This window comes from Megalobrama amblycephala, linkage group LG2 (genome assembly GCF_018812025.1).
Source record: "Megalobrama amblycephala isolate DHTTF-2021 linkage group LG2, ASM1881202v1, whole genome shotgun sequence".
In the NCBI taxonomy this organism is placed as follows: domain Eukaryota; kingdom Metazoa; phylum Chordata; class Actinopteri; order Cypriniformes; family Xenocyprididae; genus Megalobrama; species Megalobrama amblycephala.
In genome coordinates this window covers 16,980,049-16,994,458 of record NC_063045.1, presented here as the reverse complement: position 1 = coordinate 16,994,458, position 14,410 = coordinate 16,980,049, and the positions used below count along the sequence as shown (strand labels likewise).

Genomic DNA, 14,410 nt, shown 5'->3' with positions numbered 1-14,410 from the left:
GTTTATGAACCATAATTGGCTACCTTTACCGTGCGTTCACACCGCCGTCGGCGAGTGCGTCAACATTCGCCTTGGCCGCCCTGCCAACAACGCTGTACTGTTCGTTCAAACCGCTGCCGACCAAGCGAGGACCTCTACATTCCGATTGGTTGCCGCCGAACTGTGTCATAGCTCATTACCATAAAGTTGACTTGATTTCAAGTCTCCTCGATGCTCTCACCGTCCAAGACGTGCCGCGCCGCTCTCGCCAGGGCTTGGCGGTGTGAACACACAGTTATTGCTAGTTGGCAGTCAGGTGGTATTCGTGTCATTGATGAATAAGTTTTTTAAAAGTGTAAAAAATAACCTAATGGAGATTAATTTTGAAGTTTTACTAAGTGTTAACAATGAGATAATGTGGTCTTTGCTTTTGTCATTTTTTACAAGATGGACAAAATTTGTCACCAAAAAAGTCATTCGGTTTTACCAAAATTTTTACCGAATTACACGTTTGGTTATACTGAATAATGATATGTTCAAACAATACTAACAGGCTGATATCTAGCTAGCTAACAATCAAATATTTTCTATTTAGTACAAGTTTTTAAAATATTACAACATTTTCCATGTTGTATAGCAGTTGTACCGAATGACCTGATGTTTCAGGACATGCGTATGAGCAAGTGAAAACATGAATTTTTCAAATAGTTAAGACTGAGAGAGTTAGTTACTCTGCTTCATGACCATGTGGTCCTTTGCAGGTGTCTGAATGATGTCACATCCTGTCACATTATATTGAACGCATGACTTGATCCAAAATGGTCCCTTCATATTGGTTATTCCGAATGACATCAGTGAAATTCATTTTTCTGGACATTCTTTCTTATAACAAAGCAACCAATTCTACACTTAATTTTAATACTGGTTTGCATTATGTTGATATATGATGATATAAAATCACACCAGATTAAAAATATGTACATTTATTACAATTTAAGATATTTTAATCAAAAATGAAATGGCTTTATTGGCCTTTGGACGGTTAAACCGAATGACCTTTTGACACTTCAAAATCTTTAAAATACCTTTATATGTAGCAAAATAAAATTAAAACCTTTTGGATTCAATAAAAGTGATCTAGTTGTACTACCTTACATACTTTGGATGTCATATCTTTGTTTTTTTATTATTATTAAGGCCTTTGGACAAAAAAATGAACCATCATGGCATTTACCCATTCACAGATTTAGGAGACATCTTTATTTGACAAAAATTTGTATACGCCTTTTGTGTAGAGGAAAAAGACTGAACATTTTACATCTATGTGGGTTAATGTTGTGAACTAGTGTGAAGCAGCATATGAATCTGCAAATCTGTGCCGTTTGCCCTTTCCATAAAAAGGCAACTATGCCAAATAATTTGTGCAGCCTTGATGAGTTATGTGTTAGCTGTTTGCTTTGTGTGAAATATGACCGTATTTTGTGTGCATTTGGTCGTATGAATATCCCTGCAGCTCTCTGCAGTTTGCCCTGCCTGTACGGAGGCACCTGCGTGGGTCGAGACACCTGCTCATGTCCCTATGGTTTCGTAGGGCCCAGATGTGAAACCAGTGAGTCCTGATAAATCATGTTTGCTTGGATTTCATGTGCATGTGGATGTTAAACATAAACTCTTACACCCCTAGTGGTCACAGGAGGTATTGCATGTGTTTTGGTTTCAATTACACAGTGGTGTGCAACCGTCACTGTCAAAACGGAGGGAAGTGTGCATCACCGGATGAGTGCGAATGTCTGGCGGGGTGGACGGGACCATCGTGCGAGACAGGTGAGAGTGTGTGTGGTTGGCTCCCAGTGGGACCAATCTCTTCTCACTAAATCCATCATATGTGTGTGTGTGCTGCTTCCTGGTGGCATTTAGCTGATGTAGAACCTCTATCTGTTCATTTTTCATTCTGTTCTGGCGGCTCAGAGAAAACACTAGCCATTATTCCAGCCTGATAACTTCCTCTTGTCCACCGGAGAGGATCAATTACTATCAATTGAACAGAGAGCCTCAGAGTAATGAATTTAGTTTTTATTCATATTAATAACAAAAACAATATACATCAACTTAGACTCTCCTTAAAAAGCAATAAGGTGATGCAATAAGATGTTGCCACAGGTAAGTGTTTTAGAAACAACATGAAGCTCCTGAGCGTTGCCTATTGGTTTATAAATGAATTGGCAATATTTAAAAAAGATGAAAAAAGAGAGTTAGTTGCCAATGCAACATTTCTCATTTTCGTTTAAAGTCCCCCTGTAGTCAATTATTTTATCACTTAAAACTCATCTTTGATCACCAAAATGACATATTTAAACATTTTTTTCCAGTGAAAATTTTTTCTTCATGCCTTAAAATAGCTTGAATATAACTCTACACCCTTGCCTAATTTAATATTCACGGATCAATGAATATGCAAATTAGCCCCGCCTCCACTCGCTCAAGGCAGCTCAAAGAGTCTACTGTTGCTGTAGTGACGAGTAATATATGCTTGTATATTGCTGTATATGCTTATATATTGCTATATATGCTTATATTTTGCAAAATAAGCTATATATACTTAATTAACTTTATAGTGTTAAATAAAAAACGCTTTGTGCGTAACGTTACCATCTGAAATCCTGCAGGCGCCCGTGCCTTCTCAGTAGCCAACATGCAATAAATGCACAGCCTTGAACGAGCACGGATTTCCAGCATATTTACTTGAACTCATCAGGTAGGCTAATATCTATGGTTTGATCAATTCCAGACCTAGCCAAAATAAGAATTTAAAATGGACTGAATAAAGCTTTCTCTCGAACTTGACGCATGATGCCACACTGACTGACATATGCACACAAATTATGGTCACACGCCCAGAGCAATATTGTTTTAGCTATGTTTTATAGTATTAAAATATTTCGAAGGTCAAAAACATGAACTTTACACTCGTACACTTGGCACAGCCCTTGCGACGGTTCTGTCGGACACATAACAGTAATTCAAATTATTAGCCTTTTGCTTGACTATGCTATCAAACTGCTAATAATAAATATTTCTCAGAGTCAGACAGCTGACTTCTAACAATCAGTATCCCAAACGCTTTGAACAACTCAGAACGTCAGTGGAGAAAGGCAAATAGTTCATCATAACACCATAATTTACATCATAGACTCTCTATATTACTAAATCTACACAAATTTTCATATCAACAGAAAATATATCAGGATAACCTGGCTTCTCTCTTCTGCTTCAGAGCAGTCATAATTAATGATATGCTAAAGCCTGCCGGCACATTGTCTTGATTGGTTACAAGGTAGTCTGTGACGTCACAAGCACCCACTATTTCACATCGCGGGTTTTAGACTATCTTTGGTTTACTGCAGTTTTAAACATAAAATACTCAGCAATGGTGCTGACTTATGAATTTGCACATGGTTTGTCTTAAAGCATATTAAAAACACTACATAGACATATAAACAACAACTTGAAAAAAAAACTTGATTTTCACCACAGGGGGTCTTTAAGTTTACACATTTATCTCATGTTTCATTTTTATTTTACTTAAGCCTTATTTTAATTAACACATTTTTAAAAGTTTTAATTAAAGGGTTAGTTCACCCAAAAATGAAAATTCTGTCATTTATCACTTATCCTCATGTCGTTCCACACCTGTAAGATCTTCGTTAATCTTCAGAACACAAATGAAGATATTTTAGTTGAAATCCGATGGCTCCGTGAAGCCTTCATAGGGAGCAATGGACATTTCCTCTCTCAAGATCCATTAATGTACTAAAAACATATTTAAATCGGTTCATGTGAGTACAGTGGTTCAATATTAATATTATAAAGCGACGAGAATATTTTTGGAGCGCCAAAAAAAAACAAAATAACGACTTATTTAGTGATGGCCGATTTTAAAAAAATTGCTTCAGGAAGCATCGGAGCACAAATGAATCAGTGTATCGAATCTGCTGTTTGGAGCGCCAAAGTCACGATTTCAGCCATTGGCAGTTTGACACGCGATCTGAATCTGAATCTTCCTGAAGCAGTGTTTTGAAATCGGCCATCACTAAATAAGTCGTTATTTTGGCGCTCCAAAAATATTCACGTCGCTTTATAATATTAATATTGAACCACTGTACTCACATGAACCGATTTAAATATGTTTTTAGTACCTTTATGGATCTTGAGAGAGGAAATGTCATTGCTCCCTATGAAGGCCTCACGGAGCCATCGGATTTCAACTAAAATATCTTAATTTGTGTTCCGAAGATTAACGAAGGTCTTACGGGTGTGTAACAGCATGAGGGTAAGTAATAAATGACAGAATTTTCATTTTTGGGTGAACTAACCCTTTAACAAGAACACTGACATATCGATCAATTTTATAGATTATAATTGTTTAATATAACATACTACACCTAGCCTAGAAGTAGCTATTGAATAAACATTGCAGCATAGCCTGTACAATTTCAATGTATGAATTTCAAAACATTTTTTAAAAGTGAAAGTGAACAATAACTTGCCCTTTTTAATCTCTTTTAGTCTCTCTGAAGAAGTATATCATTGTTTTTCAACAGCAGAGCTGTGATTTTGACCTCACAAAGATCAGAAAACAACCGCCTAGGTTTCATTCATGGTTTATTTAATAAGTGTATTTGTTAGCAGCTCTGTGTGACCCTGTGTGTCTCAACGGTGCAACCTGTGTACGTCCGAACTCCTGCAACTGCCAACCTGGTTTCTACGGGTCTCGGTGTCAAAACGGTAACAGCTTTTCTTTTTGAATCAACTTTAATGATGCATTGCTTTATTTTTTGAGAGCTTACAGAGGCCAGATATCAATTTCTTAACAGCATAGGGGTAAAAACATGACTACTGCACTTTAAAACAATAAAATGGACCAGCCATAAAAACCATTTAGACTCTATTGCTTATGTTGTAGCCCCAGATTCAGGATGTTTAATGTGTGTGTGTGTGTGTGTGTGTGTGTGTGTATATATATATATATATATATATATATATATATATATATATATATATATATATATCGATTCCTCCATAACAGCTCCGTGTGGTGAGAAATGATTCACTTAATGGCTTGAAACAGACGTCTGGTAAAGATGTTTTTGATAACAGAGAATGACTCTAATGTCTGGGTTGCTTCAAGTTTGGGTGAAATGTAGGAGCTTTTAGAGTGCGTTTCCATGGTCATGTCAGATTTGCTGACGTTTATTTCACCTTACAGCTATTTGATGTTTCCAGCATCTGTTCAAAGAACAGGTCCAATATTCATTCATCAAATGCTGGACGTCTTATCTACTTCTCTTTCTTTCAGCCGTGTGCAGTCCACCTTGCAAGAATGGAGGTCATTGTATACGAAACAACATCTGCTCATGTGTGGAGGGATATTCAGGGCTGCGTTGCGAGAAAAGTAAGTGCTTTCTTCCTGATGTGTTTATGGAGGACTTCTACCCATGCCAAGCTCAGGTGTCGGGTCAATTTCACATGTATAACCATAAACCTCCAACCATAAGCTTAAAGTTTTGTACTTCCCCCATGTGAAGCACATGACGTGATGGGAGTGAAATCAAAGCATATGGAAGAAAAAACTGTTGTTTTGTTGATGAAAAGGCGCACTGGGAGCCCAGATCAGACATCACTTGAACAGTTTACATATGGTCTGATCAAGGAGGAAGAGAGAAGAATCTGAGCAAAGATAGTGAGTTATTTAACTGTGAGTTGTGAAACATATGGGATCAGGACTGGATTAATTAATTTGGATGCAGTGTCTTGTTATATGAATATTCCAAGTAAAATATTATTGAAGAACTTTTGGCAATGTCCTTATGTTGAGGTCAAGTGTTGAAGAAAGAAATGTATGTATATACTTCACACTAGAGACAGTAAACAGCAAATTAATATTTGTTTTTAAATACCATTGGAGATAAAGAAAACTTCAATATTAAAACTAATATTAATAATTAGGTAAAAAAATTTATTTATTAGGTAAAGGATTGTTAAATAGAAAGAAAGTAATAAATTATAATAATTTAATAAGCCATTGATTAAACAATATTATTTATAATATTAATTATATTCATATTTTTATTACTGTCATATTATATTAATAATAAAAAAGAAAATGTAAAATTGAAGAAAATCATAACTTATGAATAATTTTATTATTGAATAAAAATAAAGCAGTTTATAACAATAACTGTTGATGTTATTATTATCATATTTGATATTAAATAATAAAAACAAAAAATCTAACTTAAAATAGAAAAAAACATAAGTTATTAATCATTTATTAATAATAAACCACCACTTAAAAGTATTTACAATAATAATAAACCAGATGCATGTATGATATTAAATAATTTTAAAATATTATAACATACAAACATACATACAATGTTTCTATTTTTTATTTATTTATTTATTTTATTTATTATTTTATTTTGTAGGTTTCTAATTACTTTTCTGTAATTGCTGTCAGAGTTTAAATCAGCCACATCTTGACCAATCAAACTCTAAATTATGGATTGGATTATCTGACTACAAAAACCCTACTTTACCCTGTTGATCTGAGTAAATCGAAAGCTTTATCTTCCCGTTTCTCCACAGGTGTGTGTGAGCCAATGTGTATGAATGGAGGACGATGCGTCGGACCAGATGTGTGCGACTGCGCGTCAGGCTGGAGGGGAAAGAGATGTGATAAACGTGAGTACCAGACCTCATCCTGAAAAAGACCTAGAAGTGACCTCCTTGCCTCATGTTAGCAAAAAAAAAAATTCCATTTTATACTTGAGACCCATCAGTCACAGCAATGTCCTCTGACCCCAGTGACCCCGAGCACACGGTCCACTTTCCCAGTTGAATTAATTGTGTCTTTAAACATAATCCTCTCAGTTATAATATAATACTTAACAGGAATTAGAATAATTGTAGTTATATAACATAGAAACCACACCTTTGATAATGTGTCCCACTGGTTTGAGCCTTGTATCTCTATCTGTTTCTTTTCCGCCAGCTGTTTGTCTGCAAAAGTGTTTAAACGGAGGTGAATGTGTGGGGCCGAACACCTGCCACTGTAGTCCCGGCTGGAGGGGGACTCTCTGCCAAATCCGTAAGTGATTCCTCTCCCAAATGTAATCGTTTCACCACAACCTCACAGCGGTGAACACACACTTCACTCACTTGAGTTCTCGGTAAAATAATCTAAATAGGATCTCTTCTGTTCCTGTGCTCAGTGGCTGTTGGTAATATGTTTGGTGAAAAACAGACAGATCATCTGTGTTTGGCATGGGAGCAGGAATTCACATTTAATAGTGAAAGTAAAGCGCGATGGGTGATGTTCTCATGAGGGTAGTAGATCGGGAACAGTTTGAAATGGTTTTTCCTTGAGCTTGACCTGCCTTATTGAAGGAATAGTTCATTCAAAATGAAAATTTAGATATAAAGATATAACTTTGATTTTGGGTCTCTTTAACCACATTCACACTATAAAGTTTCAGGAGTAACAACTGCATTTAAATACGGGAGCGAATCCCCTAAATTAATGCTCTCTGTGTGTACAGAACCTGAAATTGCAATGATTGACAGCGTGGTAACATTTTAGCATCTCATGTGTTTGGTATCCACTATTTTTGACAAAATATTACAGTGACCAAAGACTCATCATGTTCTGAAATTGTTTGGAAGGTTGCTTCGCAGAATGCACTCATGAAGGGTTGCCATGTCCAGTTATTATAAGCATTTTTGTGCTTGTTCTTTGGGTTTGGTTAATAAAGCGATCACATTTATGGAGATATTAAAGTAGGCAGGTGAGGGTCGCAATATTTTGGTGTTGTCTTCAATACAAAGCATTTGGATTTATCTTGGTTTATTATGGGTTTGTTCTTGTTCGCTGTTTTTTTTTTCAAAGTTAATTTGGTTGTAGAATGAGGTTGTCACTCCAGTACATTACCAAACTGTGTGTGAACAGAACAGGATTAGCCAGGTGAACTGACAACCGAATTTGGGTGGGATTCATTTTTTTTCACCAGCATTTGATTGGATATTCAAAAGCTACACTATTATATAAATGTTTAATATTAGTTTTCCCCACCCATACAGTCTTAAAGGTCCCGTTCTTCGTGATCCCATGTTTCAAACTTTAGTTAGTGTGTAATGTTGTTGTTAGAGTATAAATAAAATCTGTAAAATTTTAAAGCTCAAAGTTCAATGCCAAGCGAGATATTTTATTTAACAGAAGTCGCCTACATCGAACGGCCAGTTTGGACTACATCCCTCTACTTCCTTCTTTAATGACGTCACTAAAACTGTGTTTTGACTAACCTCCGCCCACAGGAATACACAAAAAAGGGGGCGTGGTCTTGTTGCGCTCCCACGGAGAAGAGCAAGAGTTGCGTTTGTAGAGTGTGTTTGTCGCCATGTCGTCGAAACGCTGTTATTTTCATCCCGCAGTCCAATCACCTTTGTTTGGTCTTCCCAGGGACGCTGTACTTAGAGCTCAATGGTTACAATTTATGTTTAAATCGGTTCCCGAAAATTATAATTGTGGTATCCTTACTGCAATAGTTAATGTTGGACTGCAGTGCACATAATGGCCACAAGAGGGGACTATGCTTATGTATATGGCTGTTTTCCGTATGAGGTACTCTTCTGAGTGAGTGCTAACGTTGTACATTTTCTGTCGCTGCTTGTGGAGATTAAAGAGTTCAGTCTCTCGGGAATTATTGTCTTTTGTGTTCATTCGGCACGACACCACAATAATCCACATGTAAAACTACGTGCAGCACACGTTATGGTAAGAGGCGTGACCTTTCCGGGCAAGGTGCGCTCTCTCTATGGCTCTGGGTACGCTAAGCTGCTGTCGAATCACAACACAGGAACCGCTGGCACAATCAGAACTCGTTACGTATTTCTGAAGGAGGGACTTCATAGAACAAGGAAGGCATCAGCCCGTTTTTATGACAGTGGAAACAGCGGTATACAGATAAGTAAATTATGTGAAAAATACTGTGTTTTTTTACACGCGAAACATGAACACATGTTATATTGCACACTATAAACACAATCAAAGCTTCAAAAAAAACACGAAAAACGGGACCTTTAAGCCGCGCACACACTTAACGATTGTAAGGCCGATTATGAATGTAAATTGATACTTATGACTGATCGCGCTCAAACGTGTCCAGTCGCGTTCAGTCTGCGATTACAGTCGGTGTTCAAATTCCATGTGTAAGTATTTAAATCGGCTTCAGTCGCAGGAAACAATCGCTTGTATGTTCAGCACAGTCTTAGGGGCTGTTCACACAGAACGCGTTTTTCTATTCCAATGCGCTACTTTCCCATAGTTTTTCTATGTAAACACGCGCTTGACGGACGTTCATGACCGTTACGCTCGCGTCTCGTGTCTCTTGCAGCGCCTCACACATGAGCGCCGCGTTTTTAAGACGCCGTGTCAAGTTAAAAGAATTTCAACTTTTACACACAGCGCAGCTCATCAATGTCAGTTCCAAAACAGTGGACCAATCAGAAGAACTTGGAGGCGGGGCAAGCGTTGCGAGTTGGCATGACAACTGTTTTATATAATGGCAACATGGCGGAGGAGGTGCTCATTATTATCTTATTTTCTTTTTTTCCATGTCAAAACGTGTATCTGTAAATTCTGCAGTTTGCCTATTTCTATTATTTCCGTTATTGTCGTTATTGCATCACGTCTCAAAGGCATTTTTAGACGCAAAGACGCGTTCTGTGTGACCGGCCCCTTGAATGTTTTAGCTAGTCGTTAAATGTGCCCGGCTTTAGTTGTGTCAGCAGACTGCATCAAATTACATGTAAATTATTTAAAAAATGTATTATTACTATTATTGTTAAATAAAATATCACATTATTTATTTTTTTTTACTTTTGTTTAGAAAAACAATGGATATAACTACTAATTATTAATAAATAAAAAAAATGCAATAACTTTTTAGAAAAACACACACTGAGGAATTACTTTACAATCAGACCAAGAATATTTACAATAAATATTGAATATGAATGTAGTTTTTTTCCCCCCCAGTATCATTTACATGTTTTTCATTACTGTCATCAAATTTGCAAATTCCACCATTTTCCATATCTGTACTAATATGATTGAAAACAAAACAGCTTGTTGAATTGCACTAATTGAAAAAAAAATGCATTGCATTAACCATGTTTGCATTTTATGCAATTTTAATGCATTGAATTTTTAAGGCTTGCATTTATATGGGCTGAAATTCAACATGGTTGTATATTTAAGCTGAGAATATTTCAATTCAAAACATTTCACAGAAATTTTCATTATTACATGGCAAAAATAATTTTTTGTCTTGTTTCTAGTCCAAATATCTAAAAATTCTTAAATCAAGAAGTATTTTCTAGACAAGTAAAAATTATTGTTTTGTTTTCAGAGTCAAAATTAAGTGTTTTTCCAATAAGATTATTTCACTTACCCCATTGGCAGATTATTTTACATCTGAGGAAGACATATACGAGGGTTTCCCTCATATGTCACACACCAGGATTCCCCTGCTGTAGGGACATTCTAGAACACTTAGTGGGTTAATAGACTAATAGCGTGATGTAGAACACCAAACACACACCTTATTGCTGATGGAGGCTATATTATATAGGCTACATGCAAGCAGATGTACTCAGAATATGAACGTAAGTGTTTCCGAGTGAAATACTGTTTTTTCACAATTTTCACAGTTTTTTTTCAATTTCAAAAACATTTGTTATTATTTTACTTCCATATACTAACTCTAAAAAGGGACAATGTGATTTACATTTGCAATGTAATGTTCTGAATCAGACCTCTTAAATATATCTATCATCTTAAATGTAACCTGATAAAATGTCTTAATGCCATAATTTTTTTACAGCAATCTGTGAACAGAGGTGTTTGTATGGAAGCCGATGTGTCCGACCAAATGTGTGCGCTTGCAGAAGTGGCTACATGGGAACTCTTTGCTCTAGAAAGGTAATTATAAATACTTTTCTTTAGAAAAACATACACTCTTAATAATAAAATTGGGTTTTCATGGTAGAAGAACCATTTTTGGTTCCCCAAAGAATCAACAATTAATCTCAGAAGCTTTTTTTCCACTATTAAGAACCTTTTATGCAATGGAAATGTTACTGTCAAAGGACATGTTTTTCAGTGATCTGTATTTATGTTTTTGTTATAAATTTGTCAATTTAAATTAATTCAATTAAAAAAACATTAATTAGTGATGTTCATAAGCTGATATTAATAATGTATGCCTTTTGAAATGTTTAAAGTTAGGGGTTCTTTCGGTAAGATTCACGTAGCAAACGTAATTTGGAGCGGGTCTGTGTCATTTTGGGTCAGAACGACCATGGATAAAGAGAAACAACATGTAACCTGAACAGGAATTACTGTATCTACATGGTCTGGGAGGTGCACACAGTAATTTACCTTTATATACATTTCATAATGTCTATAATGTTGTTATATATCACTTTATGAGCACGATGTGATGTGTTATTAATGAAGTTAATTGGCTAAACATTTTATGCCTTTATGTCTAGTAGTTTTTACGGGGTCTGCTGAAAAAGAAAGAGAGAGAGACAAATAAACAGTGAAAGACATCTGTATGAAGCGTGGCCATTATTTCATTAGACCAGTGCAACTATAGTAAAGGTTCCATGGATGTTAAAAGTTCTTCATGGAACCATCAATGCCAATAAATAACCTTTAAAGTATATATTGTATAGTATTGTCTATTTCTTTTACAGCTTCCTGTCCAGAGAGGATGAGGAAATTACATGATGTGTCATTGCTGCACTGAGGACACTGGGCCCATATTTTACTACTTATTAACCTGACAGGGTTACAATATCTGTTTCAATTTGTAAATATCATATCTGAAAATATTAATTTATGTATAAGGTATAATATAATGTTTTTTCAAACGGTTTTCAAACGTTACTATATTTGTGAAAATGATTCCAAACAAAATAAATGTGTATTTTACGAAAAATGACTTCATTCTTACATCCACTCACATTTGTCATTTGTGCAATTCTGTTTACTGATGCAAAAATGACAAATTTCACCTCTAAATGACCTTTGATTTCTTTGGCCAGATGGTTTTTTTAATGCATTGCAGTTTAAAGTTAAGTTTGACAGAAAAACAGTCTCTTTTGTTATTCAAGCCAAGGCACGGACAGTTTAGCATCCTTTGCCATCCTTCCTCAGACTACGTGGCCTGAAACTCAGTTGCACTCTATTTCTCTGAGGACGTCCCCTTTAATGTGACTGGAATGTTAAAAAAACACGTAAACATGCTGTTTGTGTCACGCCTGGTGGAGCGTGCAGTGGCTGCAGTTTTACCGCAGATCACTTGGCAAATACAAACAGACATCTCGGTGACAACACAAACAAGCATCTGAACTAATTAACGGCCATTGATGGTGGCCATTAATGAGTCAGCCGCAGATAGTTCCTCTCATGCATAGCTAATAATCCAGCTGTTCGTATACGATTACCTGAGGTGCGCAAAAATAGAGAAAAGGACCGTAAACATTAAACAACACTGTTGGTTAACGCAGAGGACAATAAATTTTGGTTTGAAAGGGTTACAAGGAGGCCGATTTGTGTATATTTAATGATTATGAATAATTATATACAAACACGCACAGACTATCATTCAAAAGTTAATTGAAATCCAAAAATAAAGGTGTTTTTTTTTTTTTTGGAAGAGAATGTTTATTCAGCAAGAATGCATTAAATTGCTCAAAAGTTACAGTTAAACATAATGTTACAAAAGACTCCATTTAAATGCTGTTCTTTTGAACTTTCAACTCAAAGGATCCTGAAAAAAAAAAAAAAAAACATTACGGTTTTCACAAAAATATGAAGCAAAACAATGGTTTTCAACATAAGAAATGTTTCTTGCGCAACAAACCAGAATTTATGAATGATTACTGAAGGATCGTGTGACACTAAAGACTGGAGTAATGATGCTGAAAATTCAGCTTTGAATGGAGCCCCAAAAGGGACATGAGGATAGGAAAATGTCAATGCTTTTGCATTCTCTCAAAGTTTTGCATGAAACTTTTTTGCAACGCAAAACTTTTGTGAGAGAAAGCAAAAAAACATTGACACAGGCCCTGTTCTATGGGGGGTGCTAAGCACCCTCAAACGCAAGCAAATGATCCAGTGCATATTTGTGTTTGCGCTCCGGAGAACATCAAATGTATCTATTTACAACGTGTTTTTGCAGCGGTGAGCAATGTACCCAATCACAGACATAGCTGTTGATTTCTTGAACACAATGGCCAATCAGAGGTGTTTTAAGTTAGTCAGAATCCACTCACTGCTCAATACGCCAAATGAGTTTTTATTCAGTGCTGAGTTACGCAGGCTTGCAAAACCACTCATTATCAAAGTGTAGACACAATGTAAGTAAGAGATTCATTGTGCATTGTTGGCAGCTTCATTGATTATAACGGAACTTTGTGATATTGAGGTGAACTGACAAAGCAACAGCAATGTAGTGATTGTAAAAGGAAGCGGTCTGGGCTCAATATCGAGGCTACAGCCTATATAATCAATTGAATAAAACTTGTTTTTTATGCTGCTAAGTGTCACAGAATTGCCAGGCTCACACCTCACCAGAATACTAACGACGTACACCAGCACCTCGACTGCACCATCACCAAGCCAGCCATAAAAGCACACAACCTCATCTCAGCTAACTGTCCATTCTCGTTTCAACAAAGTGGACTACTTACCCTGCTCTCCAGCGATTTTGCCAACGTTATTCTCTAGTGTCTATCTCCAGTGTCTTCCTCTCCCATGTATCTCCTGTGTACTTCTACAAGTAACCATACCAGCATACTTACCCTTCCAGACAAGGTGTGTGTGTGTACCATCAGCAACCAGTCTTTCCATCCACAATCTCCTGGAGATGTAAGACAAGAAATGTCTACATTATCAAGTTATACTCTGCTTCTAAAGTTTCACTGAACCACCAACTTACCTGTTATCTCCAATCTGCTTAGTTGCTGTCAATAAAGCTCTTCATTGACTGTTTATATCTGTGTCTGAGTCTACATTCCATAACACTGAGGATTGACGGCCAGTTACATGCTGCGATGTTTCAAAAGTGACACATACATATAAATGCTGCCTGGATTCACTCTGCACAGGACAGAAATGACTATTTGACTACAACAGCTTAAAGTTCACTTAATTCATTTAAAATAGTCATGTTAAATGGTTAAATAGTTAGTAATGCATTAAAGCAATTTAAAGAGAGACTAATAGAATAATACTCATAAATTATTTTTGAAATTCTATTCCAATTATTGGTAAAAGTGATGACTTGTAAATGTCTCACTG

General features: G+C 36.2%; 1 protein-coding gene across 2 annotated transcripts in view; it reads left to right on the top strand.

Moving 5' to 3' along the window:
• The window catches only part of si:ch211-246m6.5 (von Willebrand factor D and EGF domain-containing protein), an 82,284-nt gene extending 70,240 nt beyond the window's left edge, over positions 1 to 12,044 (top strand). The window contains exons 25-32 of one of the 2 annotated variants that reach the window (XM_048163786.1): positions 1,493 to 1,588; positions 1,708 to 1,803; positions 4,666 to 4,764; positions 5,336 to 5,431; positions 6,628 to 6,723; positions 7,034 to 7,129; positions 10,923 to 11,020; positions 11,800 to 12,044. In XM_048163786.1, the coding sequence (XP_048019743.1) occupies positions 1,493 to 1,588; positions 1,708 to 1,803; positions 4,666 to 4,764; positions 5,336 to 5,431; positions 6,628 to 6,723; positions 7,034 to 7,129; positions 10,923 to 11,020; positions 11,800 to 11,820 (698 nt within the window). In that variant the 3' untranslated portion in view covers positions 11,821 to 12,044. The remainder of the gene's footprint in view (positions 1 to 1,492; positions 1,589 to 1,707; positions 1,804 to 4,665; positions 4,765 to 5,335; positions 5,432 to 6,627; positions 6,724 to 7,033; positions 7,130 to 10,922; positions 11,021 to 11,799) is intronic. The other variant, XM_048163793.1, reaches the window with a different exon arrangement.
• Positions 12,045 to 14,410: the final 2,366 nt, after the last annotated feature.